Source organism: Periophthalmus magnuspinnatus, chromosome 13 (genome assembly GCF_009829125.3).
Source record: "Periophthalmus magnuspinnatus isolate fPerMag1 chromosome 13, fPerMag1.2.pri, whole genome shotgun sequence".
In the NCBI taxonomy this organism is placed as follows: Eukaryota; Metazoa; Chordata; class Actinopteri; order Gobiiformes; family Gobiidae; genus Periophthalmus; species Periophthalmus magnuspinnatus.
The window spans coordinates 10,494,371-10,512,911 of record NC_047138.1 but is presented as its reverse complement, the minus strand read 5'-3'; the positions used below and the strand labels follow the sequence as shown (position 1 = coordinate 10,512,911).

At 39.8% G+C, this 18,541-nt stretch overlaps 3 protein-coding genes across 3 annotated transcripts in view; all 3 read left to right on the top strand.

Annotated features, from left to right (window-relative positions):
• The first annotated feature begins 366 nt into the window (after positions 1 to 366).
• Positions 367 to 7,345, top strand: ube4a (ubiquitination factor E4A (UFD2 homolog, yeast)). The gene is made up of 20 exons (XM_033976728.2): positions 367 to 454; positions 862 to 1,026; positions 1,152 to 1,325; positions 2,042 to 2,154; positions 2,293 to 2,445; positions 2,559 to 2,718; positions 2,807 to 3,009; positions 3,099 to 3,290; positions 3,364 to 3,697; positions 3,787 to 3,913; positions 4,020 to 4,327; positions 4,416 to 4,545; positions 4,633 to 4,823; positions 4,911 to 5,011; positions 5,099 to 5,212; positions 5,327 to 5,501; positions 5,575 to 5,755; positions 5,832 to 5,979; positions 6,055 to 6,212; positions 6,307 to 7,345. The coding sequence occupies exons 2-20, from the start codon at positions 897 to 899 to the stop codon at positions 6,437 to 6,439; spliced, it is 3,225 nt and encodes a 1,074-aa protein (XP_033832619.1). The 5' UTR covers positions 367 to 454; positions 862 to 896; the 3' UTR covers positions 6,440 to 7,345.
• A 921-nt stretch (positions 7,346 to 8,266) lies between these two features.
• The window catches only part of mcamb (melanoma cell adhesion molecule b), a 74,350-nt gene continuing 64,075 nt past the window's right edge, over positions 8,267 to 18,541 (top strand). The window contains exon 1 of the mRNA XM_055226167.1: positions 8,267 to 8,274. The gene's annotated coding sequence lies outside the window, so the exon portion shown is untranslated. The remainder of the gene's footprint in view (positions 8,275 to 18,541) is intronic.
• kmt2a (lysine (K)-specific methyltransferase 2A) overlaps positions 8,267 to 18,541 on the top strand; it is a 28,161-nt gene continuing 17,886 nt past the window's right edge. Inside the window, 3 exon segments of the mRNA XM_055226166.1 lie at positions 8,267 to 8,527; positions 15,240 to 15,312; positions 15,406 to 18,539. Coding sequence (XP_055082141.1) covers positions 8,282 to 8,527; positions 15,240 to 15,312; positions 15,406 to 18,539 — 3,453 coding nt within the window. The 5' untranslated portion in view covers positions 8,267 to 8,281.

The window sequence follows — 18,541 nt, the reverse complement described above, 5'->3', positions numbered from 1 at the left end:
CGTAGAAAAAAAATATGGAGTTAACATTCTTAGAAATAAAAGTGCTTTATAGCCAATTAAACCATGTAGCCTAGGCCATGCTGCCATAAAAGGCTTGATTTAAAACCATCTTCTCTGGCTGTTGAAATATGCAAACATGAGGCTGTTTATGGTTAAAATGGGTCTAAATAAAGCTCTTGCTGCCCTCTGCTGGCGCTACTGTATAAAACCGGATTTACACAGTTTTCGGGAAGTTGTTTTTATCTGTATTTGGTTCTTAATTTAAAAGCGTTGAGGCCATATGTGTTATGTTTTAGGGCATTGTTTTGTTGTTTGGTTTATTTTTAATGAGTGTGACATCTATGCGTGATGAAAAGCTGACTGGCGCATGTGGATGACGTTTGCAAGTTTATTTACTGAGAAATCGCTGACACTCGTTTCGTTCAAGGCACTTTAGGTACATAGTTTTCAACAGGTACGACGTTTTTATATATTTAGTATTCCATTGTATACATTGAGATTACAGAGATTATACAGATTGTCCATATCCATGTAAAATCCCAGTTGTAACAGTGCTGTGGTGCAAGTAAGGGCTCTGTTAGCTAGAGCTAACATATGACAGCTAACAAGCTTTGGCTAAGCTGGAAACCAAGTTGACTTTATACTGGGCTTTGTAAAACTTATTGTGGTGAGACTACAAGCAGCTATACAACTGTTAGTAATATTAAAATGTTTATACTTTGTTGGTAAGTGATATGTCTGCCATTACACAATCAATACTTACGAACAGCTTTGTACTTTTTGTATATAAAGTTTAACTATTTGAAATGACTGAGGATAAGATGACGTTTTCATGGTGTTATGACTCTGTCTTAACAACAGGAGCCTGAATGGATTGAGTGTAAAGCCCTAATGACATGACTGACCAGGGTAATAACAACCAGAACATCTCCTGTAACCCATTTGCTGCCCTCTTTAGTTCACTGGCTGATGCCAAACAGTTTGCATCTGGCCAGAAATCTCCTCCACAATCTTCAGAACCAACTTGTGCGTATAATAAAGTGTGCTATTAAGTAATCATAATTAATAAGAAATGCTACTGTCAAATGTCTCATTGAGTGTTTCACACGATTAAAGAAAAAAATGTACACCTTTACTGTCATCTGTTGCAGTGGAAGACTCCGGAGAAAGCCAGTCTGAATCTGAGAACTCTGTGTCAGACAGTGTTGATGAAAATGACTCAGTGGCAGAGATCAGCCGCTCTTTTAGGTCTCGTCAAGAACTTTGCGAACAGCTTAATGTCAATCACATGATTCAAAGGATATTTCTCATTACATTGGATAACAGTAAGTAAAGAAGAAATGAGAAAGAAAATAGATAGTTTTATTTATATCACACAGAATTAACATATTCAGAGTGTGGTTATCAAGACAGACTATATATAATATATATTATATATATATATATATATATATATATATATATATATATATATATATATATATATATATATATATATATACACACGTGTGTATGTATTTTTTTTTTCAGTTTACCTTCTCAAATTGGTACATAGTTTTTTTATTGATTAGCATCTTGGCATCTCTTCTTTTTTGTTCTTCTTTCGACAACTGTAGCTCAGACTTCATGACTTTGTTTTTGCATAATTAATTTTTTATTGTGATAAGGCTGTCCTTTTGTTTTCACTTAAACAAGATACACTTTTGATTTAAAGTGTAATTTATCAATGTAAAGTAGGAGTAGAAATGTTTTTGTGACATGAACGCATTTCAAACTTAAACTGTGGTGACATTGTCACTTTATAGTATCGTAGAGTGATGACTTGTATTCCAGTAAGTATGTAATGAGTCATACCCAAGTAAGACCCCACTAACTGTAAATAGATTTCTTGCTCCAAGACATTAGAGACATATGAGTCATACAATACAAGAAAGATGATGATGTCATTGCCCTTGTTTCCTACATGATTTTAACATTTTTAACAACTGCTTGTACATTATTATTGCTTGAATATTTTTGAAAATATAGTTTATTTTCATAGGTGATCCAAGTCTGAGAGGAGGAAATGGTATACCTGCACGCTGTGTCTACCTGGAGGAGATGGCTGCTGACCTTGATGGACAGGACTGGCTGGATATGGACAACATAGAACAAGTAGGGCATCTTTTCATTCTGTTATTGTAATTATCTTTGGGAAAGAAAGTTAAGCAGTCATTTTATTATTTCATTATTTTGATTTGTGTGTTTGTCTTTTAATTTTCTGAGCATGTTGTGTGTTGGTCTCTTCTTTAGGCTTTATTTAACCGTCTGCTGTTGCTGGAGCCTGGAAATCACCTCATCTATATGACCTCATGCAGCACCATCAACCTGTCTGCAGATCGTGATGCGGGGGAAAAGTGTGCCATTCCATACCTCTTTGCTTGTTATCTGAGGGCCAAGGAAGAGGTGTAAAAAATCTATTACATTACAATGACTGATTAATGTATTGTTTAGTTTATTTAAGAAACATGTGTGCTAGTCTTTTATTCCCTAATTCTGTTTAATGTCTTGCCACACAGGTAAAAAAGGTTCCAGAAAAGTTGCTGTCATTTGCTGTTCGCTGCAAGGACCTCACAGTTTCTAACATGAAGACGGTCCTGCTCACCCCAGAGATTTATGTGAGCCAGAATATCTATGAGCAGTTATTAGACCTGCTTCTGGATGGTGTCAGAGGAACCCGTAGGTTTGCCTTTCCTTGACATTTTCTTCTTTTTTCTTGTTGTAATTTTGTGTTGGTAACTTAATTTCTGTGGCTTGTATCTTTTAGACCCAGAAGATGTGGTTGAGTTTGTGGAGGAAGTTCTTGCAGGTTTGCTGTCTGATCAGGAAGTTCGAACCTTTGAAGAGGTGATTGTACCAGTATTGGATATCTTTCAAGGGCGGGTTAAAGACTTGGATTTGTGTCAGCCTCAACTGTACTTTTACTTGGATGTGCTCCTTTACTTTAGCCACCATAAAGACATTGCTAAGGTATTATTGTTTAAGTTTGTTAATATTTAACAAAACAGTATTGTCTATTTCTTCGATTTCTAACTTCTAACAATTGCACATTGTAACAGGTGTTAGTGGAACACATACAACCCAAAGATCCCGCTAATGGTTTGCAGTATCAAAAAAGCTTGTTGGGAACTGTGCTTAATATTTCTTGCTTGCTAAAAACTCCTGGTGTTGTAGAAGGACACCGTTATTTTCTCAACCCATCTCGCTCCAGTGCTCAGGAGACCAAGGTTCAAGAGGCAAATATACATCAGGTATGTGTGATTCAACAAGATCAGAGTCTCCTTTTTTTCCTCAGTCTAACTTTGTATGCCTCTTATTTTGCAGTTTATGGGACAGTTTTATGATAAACTACATCAAGTTTTTAAAAATCTGCTCCAACGACCAGGTGAGACGCGCCACTTGCTGCTCTCCTGGTTGGGGAATTGTCTTCAGGCCAATGCCGGAAGAGCAAAAATATGGGCCAATCAGATGCCAGAGCTCTTTTTTCAGATGTATGCCTCAGATGCATTTTTCTTAAACTTGGGTGCAGTAATGATGAAACTTTGCCAACCGTTCTGTAAGCCACAGTCACCAAAACTGCTGACTTTCAACCCAACTTATTGTGCTCTTAAAGAGCTGAGTGAAGAAGAACGTTGCAATCGAAATGTCCATGCAAGAGGTTTGTATATCAAAAACATAGTTATGGGCTTTGATTGTATGTAGTATTATCTTTTTCAGTGCATACATTTTTTCTCTTTTTATCATTAGGTCTTGACAAGGAAACCTGTCTGATCCCTGCACCTCCACAGCAGCTGGTGGAGCCAGCACAGTCATATAGTCTGCTGACAGAAAACCTCATTCTTACACAACTCACATTGCACCTGGGCTTTCACAGGTTTGAAATAAGCAGCACTATTATGTTTCATTGTTCATATTTGGTATGATGATCCTGAAATTAATGGAGCTCTCGTGTTCTGTATCCATCTTTTAATTGTGTGCAGACTTCATGAGCAGATGGTAAAAATGAACCAGTCCCTCCATCGACTCCAGGTGACGTGGCAAGATGCCCAACGCACAGGCAACCCTATGTCGGAACAGCTCCTAGAGCAGTTTGAGCGTCTTATGATTGTTTATTTGTCAACCAAAGCTGCCACTACACAACCTGCCATGCTCCAATGCTGCCTTAACCTTCAAGCCTCCACAGCTTCTCTGTTGGTTCAGCTTGGAATAGGAAACCCAGGTCCTGAACATGCAGCTCTCAGCTTTCCGCTTCCCACCCTCCACAACTCCACACTGTGCTATATCCCTGGTAGGCCACATATAATAACTACTGGCATTCCATTATGTCCCTTAAACTGGTAATTTATTATTTATTTAATGTTACTTTTGTGTGTTAGAATTCGTTGCAGAGAACTTGGGAGATTTTTTCATATTTCTGCGTAGATTTGCAGATGAGGTCTTAGAGACATCTGAAAATCTGGAGGAGGTTCTTAATTTCATTACTGTCTTCATGGGTAATGTAGAGAGGTACAGTACATCCTAATACTAACACTATAGATTTCTTAAGATCCACCTCTTGTACATACTTTTTCCAATGTTACTCTACTGTTATAGGATGAAGAATCCACACTTAAGAGCAAAACTTGCCGAGGTTTTAGAGGCTGTAATGCCTCATATGGAGCCTTTGGCTCCTGGTGCTGCACAGCCAATTGTGTTCTTGCGAGAAAGACTCTTCTGCTCCTATCGACACGCAGCCCAGCTGGCAGAAGCACTCATCACTGTGTTTGTAGACATTGAATTTACTGGTAATTCCGCTGAAGAAAAGAAAAATCACTCGTGAAGAATTCTGTATTCGTTTTACACTTATGTATACTATATTTCTTGTTTTTCAGGCGATCCTCACCAGTTTGAACAGAAATTCAATTATCGAAGACCTATGTACCCCATCCTCAAGTACATGTGGAGCAAAGATGGCTATAGGGAAAGCATAAAGGTAATGTCAAAGTGCAAATTAAAACACTATTTTCCGAATCACACACACACCAATTCATATATTAAATTAAGTACTTTTGTGTTTCAGCATTTGGCAGACTATGCATCTGAAAATCTGGAGGCCATGAATCCTCCTTTGTTTCTCAGGTTTCTTAACTTGCTTATGAATGATGCCATCTACTTGCTTGATGAGGCAATTCAGGTTAGATCACATTATTTTTTTTCTCGATACTAAACAGTGTTGGGTAGAGTACTTTTAGTTTTTTACTTCCCATCCCAATGATAGTAAGTGTACTGTATACCACTTTTTTTGTAGTATCTTAGCAAAATCAAGATTCTACAATTGGAACGAGATCGAGGCGAGTGGGACAGTTTGTCCCCTGATGCCCGGAGAGAGAAGGAATCAAGTCTGCAGATGTTTGGACAACTTGGACGTTTCCATAACATAATGTCAAATGAGACAATTGGCACACTGGCCTTCCTTACCTCAGGTTTTGCCTTCATTATGTTCTTGTTGATATTATACATCACACATACAAGTATTTTTTTTTCCCCCATCTTCAGAAATTAAGGGCATCTTTGTGCACCCCTTCTTGGCTGAGAGAATCATCTCTATGCTTAACTACTTCCTACAGCACCTGGTGGGTCCTAAAATGGGTGCTCTTAAAGTAAAAGACTTCAGTGAGTTTGATTTTAAGCCACAGCAACTGGTTTCCGACATTTGTACCATCTACTTAAATCTGGGGTAAATAGAAATAGACTGTATCAAGGAAAATTGTCTTTGCTTGAACCCATATATTAATTTTTATTTTTTTGTACAGTGATGAAGAGAACTTCTGTGCCTCAGTACCCAAAGATGGACGGTCTTACTCCCCTACTCTTTTCTCTCAGACAGTTAGAGTACTTAAGAAAATTAACAAGCCAGGAAATATGATTGTGGCTTTTGGACTCTTGGCAGATAAAATAAAGGTACATTATGGAACAAATTGTGTACTGCAGTTTTCAGAATTTGGTGTAATATTTATTAACTCAAATCTGTTTTAGTCACATGCTGACCGTCAACAACAAGAAGAGGAGACCTATGCAGATGCCCCAGATGAGTTTTTGGATCCAATCATGTCCACTCTGATGTTAGATCCTGTTATTCTCCCTTCATCTAATGTCACTGTAGATCGTTCTACAATAGCAAGACATCTTCTTAGGTTTGTTAGTTGTATTTTACATAAATGTGTCATTAGCCTCTATGGTATGTGTATATGTATATTTATATAAACATAATGTTTTTATTACTTACAGTGATCAGACGGATCCCTTTAATAGAAGTCCTCTCACCATGGACCAGATTAGGCCAAATGATGAACTCAAACAACAGATCTCACAATGGCTTGATAATCATAAAAAGAGTTCTCAGTTTGGGCAGAGTGGCTGAGAGTGGCCAGTTTGTCTGATTTGTGAATTTAAAAAGTTATTATTTGGTGATTTTATTTGTTTGTATTTCTGCCTCACATGGTTACAAGTCCATTATGTCATCTTTGTGGACTTCTACTGAAAGTTGTATAATGGACTATTATTTTTATTCTTTGTTTAAATGCTATAGTAGTTCACTCGCTGGGGGTAAACCAGGCAATGCTTCTGTGCTTCACCAATAAGTTTATCAAAAACATAAAAACCAAAAAGGATATCATATTATTTAGTTTTGCCAACTCAGTTAAGGAAGCCTTTGAGCTATCAGGTACTGTAATGATTTGGCATGTTGTAGATGATGAAGATACCTGATGAGTTTAGGAGAACTAACCAAATTGTTAAGATGGGTGTTCATAATTGTAGCAAACTCAATTTATAGAACTTAATATTCTATAACCGATTATGCTGTAGAAGCCATTAATGGCATAATTTGCAATGAATAAGAAATGGATTACAAAAGCTTTTTCTGTGTGGCTGTCATTTAACAATTTTTTTTAGTTTTAGTGACTTTTGCGACCACAAAAATACCTTTTTTTTTTTTTTTTTTTTTTTTTTAAACCATTCATCCCATTTGTCAATTTTTGTATGCCCTAAAATCTCTTCAAAAGAAAATAAATGTTTTGTGCGGATACATGTTCTCGAGTGAGCAGTTCAGAGACACGTTTCCCTTGAGTAATATATGCAGCAATAGCACAATATTTGTTGTTGTTACAAGTCTTTTTTTTCTTTATGGGGGGATGTTAAGCGCTCGTTTGTACAGTATAGCCTGCTGAGGTATGGACTCAAATGACATTGTGCCTAAAGCCAAAACGCAAAAAGTTCATGGTAGGCTATTCATGGAAATGTTTTTTAATGATGGCTCATCTGCATCTGTAAATGTATGAATTAAAATAAGGCAAATGTGTTGTAATATTTCTATTTGCACAGGATAGAGCATGGTTTGAGAAATTATAGCATGGTGTTCGTTATCTTCTGTTTATTTTTTTGCATTTGTAACACTGGAAGGTAGGAAATTCAAAATGTTTTTACATTTTAGCATTTATTCCTGTGGCCAGACACAATCATCACATTGATATTAACCATGATCCGGGACAACAAATCTGCTAGAATGCTTGACACTTCACATCAAATTTATTTCACAATAGAATTCTGGCCTGCCCTCCAGCTAATGTCACGTGAACGCAACCTAGCATTACAAATATTTAAGGTGCACTACGTAACTTTTCTGGTTACGTACCAGTCACCATTTAATTGTTAATTGCTTCTGACCTGTTTTCTAGTATGTCATTAAACGTATGTATGTTGCATCCACTCTCCACATACCTCCCAAATATTGCCAAAAATGCTTAATGCCATACTGAGGAATATTAAAGGCAACGTTATAACATCTCTCTAAAGGTTAATCACCTTTAAGAATAAACAAAAAAATATGTCAAATACGTCTAGAAAGGATGATTTTGAACACCACGATTAGAAACTTACACGACTTTAGTCACATATTTAAATTATTGCAAAGCAGGCACTTTTTGGTCTATGAATGGACTGAGCCAACTAGGAAACATCATCTTAATTACTCGAATCAAGTTGGGGATGGATTCCCGGGCAAAGACTCCAGAACCTGTGAGCGACGTACGAGACGCGGAGAAATAGTCGGTCGGGGTTTCTATATTCCGCCCCGCAACATGCATTACGCAGTACGGCCAGTAAGAGCGCAGCGCTGCGGTCGGGGTTGTTTATGTGGAGTGCTGGGTTAGGGTTCCGCCCACCGAGGTATCTCTGATCGCAGGGCAGACAGGCAGAGTGTAAAATGGCGCACAGCTGTCGGTGGCGGTTCCCCGCTCGGCCCGGGGGGAGCAGCAACTCCGGTACCGGGAGGAAAGCGGGCCGGATCAGAGTTACTGCCTCTCTGCAGAGTGTTTCGGGAGCCCAACAAAACGCAGCGGGGCTCGGACCTGGCTTTGACGCTGCACTACAAGTCTCCTCGGTTATCAGAAGCAATCTGCAGAAATTTCGGGATGTTTTGGGAGAATCGAGTGACTCTAGCAGTGGAGAGGTGAGCAAAGATGTGACTTTACGAGTCCTGTTGTATTCTGATGTTTGGGTTCTCAAACCAGGGTTAACTTTATGGAGCAGCATACTTGATTACAATTAATCTCCCTCAAAAGATTTTTTTTCTGAAAAGAATAAACTTCCTTACGAAGATGAGTTCTGTGTGTGGCTGTGGCATCGACTGTGTGAATTTTAATACAATTAGTCACAGTGTAAGACATGTAGTCTACCGTAGTCCTTATACAAAGTTTGCGTGCACCACTGTGGCGTTATGACAGGCTAATAGTGCACTCAACGTCTGGATGAATGGTCCAGGCTAACACTACATTGTTGGCCAAGTCAAAACAATAAGTGGGTGTTAAAATGCAGTATAGGCTACTACAATACACGCAGACCATTTATTTCACTTAAGCAGTATCAGTAGTGTGGCCAAATTGTTAGAGCAATTCCGTTAAGTCACTTGACATAACATAACGTAACCTACGTTTGAGCAAGTTAGCAGTGGGTAAAGTTAGGCATTAACATTAAACATGTTTAACAGTGTAAAATATGGCCAAAGACAATGCATGTGTTATTACACAGGAGGTTGTAAGGTGCGTTTAATAACAAGACTAACTACTTACCTTGAAGAGGCTGTGTAGTTGTGGTTACAAACGAGCTAGCGTGAACTTAGCGCTTGTCTCTGCGAATTGGTACATCATCAGTTATTTTTGTTTATTCATAGTCATTTAAGATAAGTGCACATTGTGTTATCACGGTAACAAACTAACAATTGAATCACGCACCGCTTACAACTGTAAGATACATTTTATTAGTGAACGTGCGCCAACATAGATGACCCGTTAGCATTCTGGCTAGCTGTCCACACATCTCAGCTAGAACTAACGGCAATATTTTTCTCTTGAAATCAGGGCTCAGGGGGCTGGTATGGTTTGGTCTGGTTTGCATGCTTATCTTTGAGTCACAAATTGTTGCAACGCAGTTCAGCATCACATCTTACACTACCAGTAAGCGCTCATGCACATGAGTACATTATCTCCATTGCTGTTTCAGGTTAGCTAACAGTTACAATGCTACGCTCTACTACGCCACGCTAGCCATTGGGGCTACTGCTGATGCATAGGAAAATGGGAGGTGGACATGTTTTCCCCTTCTCCATCCAGACCGAATGTAGTACCTAACGAGGGGCTCTCTAATTGACACACTGAAATCCAAATGCTTTTAGCTAGTGCGTTTGATTAATGGTGAAGATAACTACGAAAAGTGTTTTGATTTAGGGTCTGAGTGAATTGCGCAGTTTGAACGGAGCTAACTACATGCTGAAGTGACAGTGCGCATGCAGGGTTGGCTACAATAACAACGAGCCCCTTCTCGAGAACCGTGTGATGTGGGGGTGTGTTCGCCTTAGCAAACGACCATCTTCCCTCATGATGAACGCACCATGCGCTCATTGCAGTGGGAGTTCACCGTTTGCAGGCATGTTTACCTCGTCGTCTGAACTATGCATGGTTAAACATCTACATTGTGTTGATACACTATTTAATATGCCGAAAAAGTATTTGAAATATAGAACATGTTTTGCCTGGGTTAATCTTTCAATATACAGTTTATATAGTTATACGTTTTTCCAAGCCTATTAGAACTTTTTATTCTCGTGTTAGTGCTTTGGGCAAAGCTTTAATATTTTTTAGTCCTAAAGTAGCAGCAGTTATATCTGGGCTGTTTATGATGGTGAATGGCCCACTGAATCCCAGTAGACTTTCAAGACTATAGAGTTAGCGGACACAGTAGGGCGATTTCATTGAGAAGCAGTGCTGTGTCTGCTTGGCCAGAATGGGGCAGAATTGTTCAGGCTCAGTGCAGCCTGCTGAGCGCTCAGGATAAACTTGAACACAGCGTCAGCCCTACACTTGCCACCCCTCCCTCGTTTTCGGCAAAGAAACCCCATCAGACACACACAAACCGTCTGAGAGGCAGACCAACTTTTCTTGTGACAGCTGCCACTTTGGAATGGATTACAGAACCTATTGGTGTGACTCAAAGGGGGGCTTGTGGTTGTTGCTGTCCAAATGAAGCCATTTGTTTGCTATTGTGCATGAGTTGATAATTTTGATTTAGATATTTTGTTGTGGTAAATCAGCAATAATAATGATAATAATAATAATAGATAGCTTTACCATTTCGCTCTTCTTCATTCTTAAAGTACTCCTTTATGTGTGAGGCTTTACTTCCGTAATTTTAATCTTAAAAGTTGCTCTTTTTTTCCAATTTGCCCACTCAGCTATCACCAGCTGCTACTGATGTCCACCAAATGCCATCTTGCCTCACAGTTAAACAACATTTATACTGAAATGGCTTTAATCCAGCAGGTGTTTGGACTATTTAAATTTTCCCCCCCTGTATTGGTCCATCACACGCCCTCCCACCCGCTCAACCATTCCTGAGACAGCCTGTGGATAGAAGCAGGAAGCTTTGTGTCTGCTTTTATACTAGCCTCTCACAAAGTGGGGGCGGCTGAAAGAGTGCAGGCAGGGATATCAAAGGGTGCAGAACGACTCCCCTCCTCCCGATGGGACAACGCGGAGAGTAGAATTAGTCACAGACCCTCCCGTCCATGGCTTTATTCTGCCACAGGAAGCAAGCAGAAGGGTTTCACCTTTAGTGAGAGTCCATTCAATTAGAAAATCTTCCTCAGTATAGTAGTATACCCCTGTACATTGTGGTTGAGATCATGTAATTGTATTTATTTTATTTTCAGAACCAATTTTACAGTTGAATTAAGTGAATAGCAGATTTGGCCCTCATAGGCAGACGGTGAGCTTTTATGCCCATCAGTATGTTTCCCCACAGACACTACACGCACCGCACAGTCCAGACATGGTGTCAAAAGTTACAAATTGTGTTTGGACACTTGAAAAAACAACTGTCCTCCTTTTGTTAGTAGCTGCCTGGGGTTACAAAAGCCACTTTTTTACTGGGGTGGTTCAATGAGGGTGGGGCCATGGCTCAAACTGGCCTTTGCATGCTTTCTGAGGACCAAGGTTGATATTGCCCTTATGAAAAAAAAAGTTTCAAATCCAACACATGTAAAAGGGCGAGGGTGGCACCAATTTGACCAATGCCTGTCATCACTTGTACCTAAAGTTTTGTAAGTGGGCTAAGTAATCATATACAATATGCTGAGCCCTATAGTAAGGGAAACTCTTACTTTTCAAATCATAAGCATTCATTTTTGTAACTGTTTATTTCCTAAGTGACTTACAATAGAGAGATGTATCTCCTCCTGTAGGGCTGCAACTAACCATTATTTTAGCGGTAGACTAGTCGGCGATTATTTTTTCAAATAGTGATAGATGATTATTTCTGTTGTACATTGGGACTTTTGAAATACATTAAACCAAATAAAAGTTGAAATGGTGACTGAAGGGTTCTAGATTGAGATATGTTTCCAAAGAAAGTGCATCATTGATGAAAAATAAGCCATTATAAAAGGTTTTTCCCATGTGTTTTAGAGTGTGCATAGGCCTAACTATTAGTATTATGATTGTAGAAATACAAGTATGATTGTTTTTATTAAGTCTATTTATTGTTGCACATGAGACTATTATAGTCCAGGAATAGGACTATAATACATAACTAGGGGAAAAATGAAATGGTAAGATATTCATTTGTTTAGTTTGTAGAATTCAAGGGTGGATAGTTAGAATATTTATTTATTTATTTTTACTGTATTTGATAATTTTATTCTTGAATCAAATACTACTAAATATGAATTCTTTACTTTTATTATCCCACCATTTGAAACTTCTTGTAACCTTCTAACGGACTGTATGTTTCTAACCTGCATATAGTCTTGTTTCTCATCCGCTCAGAGCTCTCTGGGACTGTCCCTCATGCAGTGTAAAATGCTTTCATAATGAATAGCACTGGTACTGAAACTTCAGAGGCAACATTAATGATCACAGAGCAGTTTTTTGGAAACACTACTCTCTAATTACCATCAATATGAATTTACATTCACCTATAGAATGTTTAAGTATAGGGCTGACTGCTGGAATGGTACTTTTTGGTATCTTTTCATGTATTAGTCATTATCTAGATTAAAATGACTAAAAATGTCCATAAATTCAATTTAGTCCACTTTCTCTGAGGGGAAAAACATCTACATTCATTTGTAGTGACATTAGTAACTTTCTATTCCTGGGTTACAGCTTCCTGTTTATAGGTGATAGGAGTTTTGCCCATTCAAAACAGAAGTTATCAAAGGTTTCTGTTACTGCTCTTTTCACATTGGTCGGTAGAAAGGAGTCAGTAACCCAGGGTACAATACCAAATGGCATATCCATATCCATGTATTCCTGGATATGACATTCAGACCATAAAAGTATAAACACATATTTTTAGAAGAGCGGCAAAACATGATTCAACATTTAAGAAGTGGATTAAAACCCACACAGCCTTCTGTACAATTACAAAACATAATAGAAAGGAAATTTCAATATATCAGAACTTGATATCTTTAAACTCTCCATTTGTGAGAATATTGTAAAAATTTAGAACGGAAGGATGAGGTTAGCACAGTGCAGTTTTAGAAACAGCAAGTAGTGCATGACAACAAAAAAGTAGTCAAATAAAGATGGGACAAGGGAGGGAGATGCTTTTTCCCAAAGATCAGGAATCCTATAATATATAACTATCAGAGTCTTTTTCTCTGGAGAGAATCCAACTGGAAGATCTGTATTTGTTTTCTTTTTTTTTTTGTTTAACAGAGAACTCAAGGCAAATTGATACTGTCGAAGCAAATCACGCCAATATCTTCTGGCATTGCTCACAAACGTTTTGGGAACTCTCTACATTGATTTCTAACAAAAATATTGCAATATTTTATTGGTGCCCAAACTTTTTTTTTTTTTTTTATTGAAGGCGACATCTCAAAACATATTCTAAGTGGAGGCCCACAGACCAGTGATCAATGCAGTGCAGTAATTATACACAGCTTTGACAGAGCCGCTGTATATTAATAAGGCTTGAAACACATTCATTTTAGGTCTGTATCACAATGCAATGTGATGTTTGAGGATATAGTGGTAGAAATAGTAAAATTTTTAAAAAGTACTGCTTATGATCAAATGGGTCAGTTCAGCAGGAGGCCTGAGGGCCAATAAAAACTGGTCTGGTGTGAGGGCCACATTTGGCCCCTGGGCCATAGTTTGGGCACCCCTGTTCTACACCTATTTTACACTAATGTTATAATGTTAATGTTATGCTTGAGGGCCATAATGAGAAGATGGCTTAAGCCTGAGTTGCCCAGCCATACCTAGTGGATTGACATTATGCAGAAAATATTTATAATGGGAAGGTGAACTTCACTCTGAGCCTGAAAGAACAACTTCACATATTCAAACGTTAAACAGCTACAAGAAGAATGGTTATTGTTTAATTTTTCTGCTTTTTATCCTGTTATCTAAAATTCTTTACTTCTTTACTTATTCTTACTTGCTTAATGTGATGTTGTAATATTTGGTGATAAGCAATAAAAAGTGGAAAAATGGTCAATAAGTAGGAAATTGTTGAGCCAGATTGGTCGCAAAATGTACATTTAGCGACATAGTATAAAACAGAAAATCTGAGATGGTCTAGTAAATTTAGGATGATGAAAGTTTTTGGAGAGTATTCAGCAACATCTTTGCATAAAGCTAGGGCCAAAGTCTTCATGTCATCATGATGTTGCTTCCACCATTCTTGCACTCTTGCACCCATGCCCCAGATTTTACTTCTGAATGTTTACATCTTACTGTTTATTAGGGATGCGGTTATCTTTAGTAATTCTTTAGTACAAATTTTCTATTAAATATTTGAACTAACTCATTTGTTGTAACCCCTCCCTATCAGCTCTGCTACAACTCCAAGACTAGTGCAATACTAAAAGTGTCATGTGTCACAAGCAGCATCCCGTTATATATTTTTAACTCAAAAGTTGGTAAATAATTAAACCAACAAAGAAATTACAGAAGTTGAATTTCTTGTTGTTATGTGCTTAAATACTAGTGAGAACTTGGAATGCAGCTGCTGTACAAAGTGGGCCAATGGGAACTTAAATGCTTCCCCACACGTTGCTATATATAAACATGACAAAATGGCATACTCATCTCTCCTCTTAAACATATACTTAAGGTAATTAAAAAACAACATAGGTGTACACAGGGATGTGTTTAATTATTATTATCTTTACATATACACTTACTTCTCTAAATGTCCAGTGTTAGAACTCCATTGTAACGTTAAAATTGCTTGTATGATTTGGCAAATACAGTTTGGGGAAAGTATAATTGTCATTGAACTAGATAATCACAAATTTTTTAGGGCAGAGATTGAGATTTTAATTTTATCATGAGTCATGCAGTATTTTTTACATGCCATTTAGGGGCAACTAAAGCCAACTGCTTCTTGTGCGAGTTCACAGTTCACTATGATAGGTTATATCCACCTTTCACTCACTCAGAGCATGAAGGAGGCTGACCAACAGGACGCATAGGTGGGGAAGACGCAACATTAAATGCAAAAAGTTACTCAGTGTTGTTTGTTTATACATTTACAATCATTCAGAAGTAAAAAAAAAAATTCAAGGTGTGTTGTGTATTGCATTTGGACAAGATAATAGTAATTTTATGTTGTTTTTGAGTTTTTAATTGGGATTTAACTTTTTTCCCCACTAGGATGAGGCATTTGACGGATTTGGATCCATTACAGAACAGAAAAGAATACACAGTTCTTCAACAGCTTCATCAGGTAGTCAATTCAGTTTTATTTTTTATAAAATTGAATAATAACCATAACAACCATATATTATAATAATTGCATGTTTTCGACTATACTGAACAGACACTCCCACACAAGAGAGGAAACCCCGAGGTCGCCCCCCACGAGTCCTGTCTGCCCAGAAATCTCCTTCGCCCTCCCCTTCTTCACTATCTTCACCCACACAAGCTCAACCTGAGGCTCTTGAAAAGCCAGCTGAAAGGATAAAAAGACTGCCAGGGAGGCCACCTGGAGCAGGGGAAAAGAGAAGAGGTCGCCCTCCTTCAAATAATAAGAAATCTTGGGGTACAAGTGCACCAGACGACAGACATACAAGGACTGAGTTAGACACAGAAGAGGAAGATGGAAAGAAGGAGAAGTCTCATCACACGGATGCCAAGCTTTCTAAGGCTGGCAGCTTAAAGAGACTGAGGGCCACAAAACTCTCACCTCTTAAGTCACGGCTCAAGACTTTGTCAAGTGTACCCAGACGTAGGCGTGGCCGACCACCTTCAGCTGAGCGACTCAAAGCTGAAGCAGCTGCTGCCACTAAGCGTGGTAACTCTGCTCCAGTGAGGGATGAGGATGGTGCTGATGACCAAGACTCTTCCAATGCTCCAGTTTCACCATCACCTTCCACACCCAGCAAAACCGCTGGTCTCAGAAAAAGCCCTCGACATAGAAAGCCAGTCAGGATAGTTCCCTCTTCAAAACGCACAGATGCAACAATTGCTAAACAGCTCCTTCAACGAGCTAAAAAAGGAGCCCAGAAACGTTTAGAAAAAGAAGCTAGTAGTGGAAATGGGGCAAGCGCCATTGAGGCTGGAATCAGAAAGACACAGTTGAAGAACATCAGGCAGTTTATTATGCCTGTAGTCAGTACAGTTTCCCTTCGCATTATCAAAACTCCCAAACGCTTTATTGAAGATGAGGGTAGTTTTGGAACACCTCAAATGAAGATGCCACGTTTAGAAACATCCAGTACTGTGTCAACAGGCTCACAACCGCCAACAGTTGTGTCCTCCTCTGCTTCACCCGTACCAGTTTCCTCCACAACGGTTGCCAGCAGCACTGGGGTCACTGCTCCAACAGATCCCCTTCCTCCACCTCCGACCCCGGCTCCAATTGCCACAATCCCAACAGAATCTAAAAATGTCGACAATGACGCAAATGATGCTACCAATGGGAGATTTAGCAGTGCGGCATCCTGTGGTTCAAGTGCAGTGTCCCAACATTCTTCTCAGATCTCATCTGCAGAGTCCTCGCGATCCAGCAGCCCCAGTCTGGAGGACTCTACCTGTGAGTCTCAAGGCTCAGAGGGCACTCAGGCTTTATCAGAGCCTGAGGATAACTCCCTTTCTTTACAAGAAGAAAGAGAGACCAATGAGATGCACAGCTCCAGGCCTGTCTCTCCTCCCTCTGAGCCTGAACCAGAGCATATGCTGGTTGAGAGGAATCGACGTGGACATAGAGGTCAGGAGGTGGGACGAGGAAGTCAGAACAGGAGGGTCAGAGAAATCCTTACAACAGTGCCCAAAAAGCCAATCATTAGTCCTCCAACAGGTGTACTGCTCTCCTCCACAGCCCATGTGAATGTCCAACAAGCTTCATCTACAGCCTCTTCCTCCTCTTCACCTCCACCCCCACCACTTCTCAGCCCTCCACAGCCACCTTCTTCAGTCTCCAACACGACAGCTATCAGTGAACATCATGCACAGTCACCCTGGATCTCTCACTCCATCCCTCCATTCTGCTCTGGGCCATCTGTACTCTCTGGATTGACTGACAAGCGTAGTCGATCAATTTTACGAGAGCCAACTTTCCGTTGGACGTCGCTATCACACCCTGAGCAACAGTACTTTTCGTCAGCAAAGTATGCCAAGGAGGGTCTTATACGCAAGCCCATCTTTGACAACTTCCGTCCTCCACCTTTAACCCCAGAAGATGTAGGGCTAATACCACAAAGTGGTTCAGGTGGAGTTACACCAGTCACATTCCCAGTACCAAGCAGTGGGGGAGGAACAAAAGCTCTTTTTGGTCCCCTCCAACCTCATTTGCACACCCAACAATCTTCCTCTTCCCGTTTTGATGCACCACTTCAGAAGCGTAGTCCTTTGCTGCGTGCCCCTCGCTTTACTCCTAGTGAGGCCCATTCTCGCATTTTTGAGTCTGTGACTTTGCAGTCATCTTCTGGAAGCAGTCCTGGCTCACTATCTCCTCAGCAATCATCCACAAGTTCAAGCCGAAATTTCAAGCGCAAAAAACGACCGGTATCTGGAGCACATCGTGGCCATCTGCGGTCTCCTTCCCATTCAATGACCAGACGGAGCAGCCAAATTGGAGGACAAACATCAAGGGGTAAAAACTCAGAGAAGTCTCTGTTACCAGGCTCTGTTTCTAGTAATAATCCCAGTTCTATACCAGGGGTCTCTGCCAGTCCACTCACCGCAAGTGCCTTAACTCCCTTCAGCACCTTCTCCACAATGACCCTGGGTCTTGGTGCACAGGCAACACCTGACAGCAGAAGAGGAGCTGGTGGAACCACACCGCTCTCCACTGCAGCATCAGCTGCTTCCCCACTCTTTCCCCTTTTCCCAACCACTTCACAGGACCAAGGCAGAGGAGTGGGAAAGGGTGGTAAAGAGAGAAGTTTGTCAGCACCACAAGACTCTAGTCATAAAGAAAAAGATTTAGACAAAACCAGAGACAAAGAAAAAGAGAATAAGAAGGAGAACAGAAAGGATTTGGAAAAAAGAGGCAAAGTTTCATCAAGGGATGGTTCACCGAGTACACCCTCCAGTCACTTCAGTGTTGATGGAAAAGACTCTGAAGCTCTTTCTTCAAAAAAGACTCTGGGACGCAAAAAGTCAGCAACTATGGATACAGGTTCTGATTCTGTTTCTTCAGAAAGCCGCATGGTCCAATCCAATATGCAGTCAGCTGTTGGGAAAGGTCGTTTTTCTAAAAAAGGTCGACCTTCTGAAAGAGGGGTAGAGGCTGAAATTGAGGAGAAAGACAAACAAAATGGCTCTAGTCCACAAACAGCAAGTCTTTCTGGACAGCCAAACAGACAGCTACCAGTCTCCTCAGTTCTGGCTCAAGCAGAGAAGCAACCTGTTACTGACAAGCGTGTAGTCGGACTGCTGAAGAAGGCTAAAGCTCAGCTTTTCAAGATAGAAAAGAGTAAGATGAAACCTGCTGAGCCAACTAAGCTAATGGT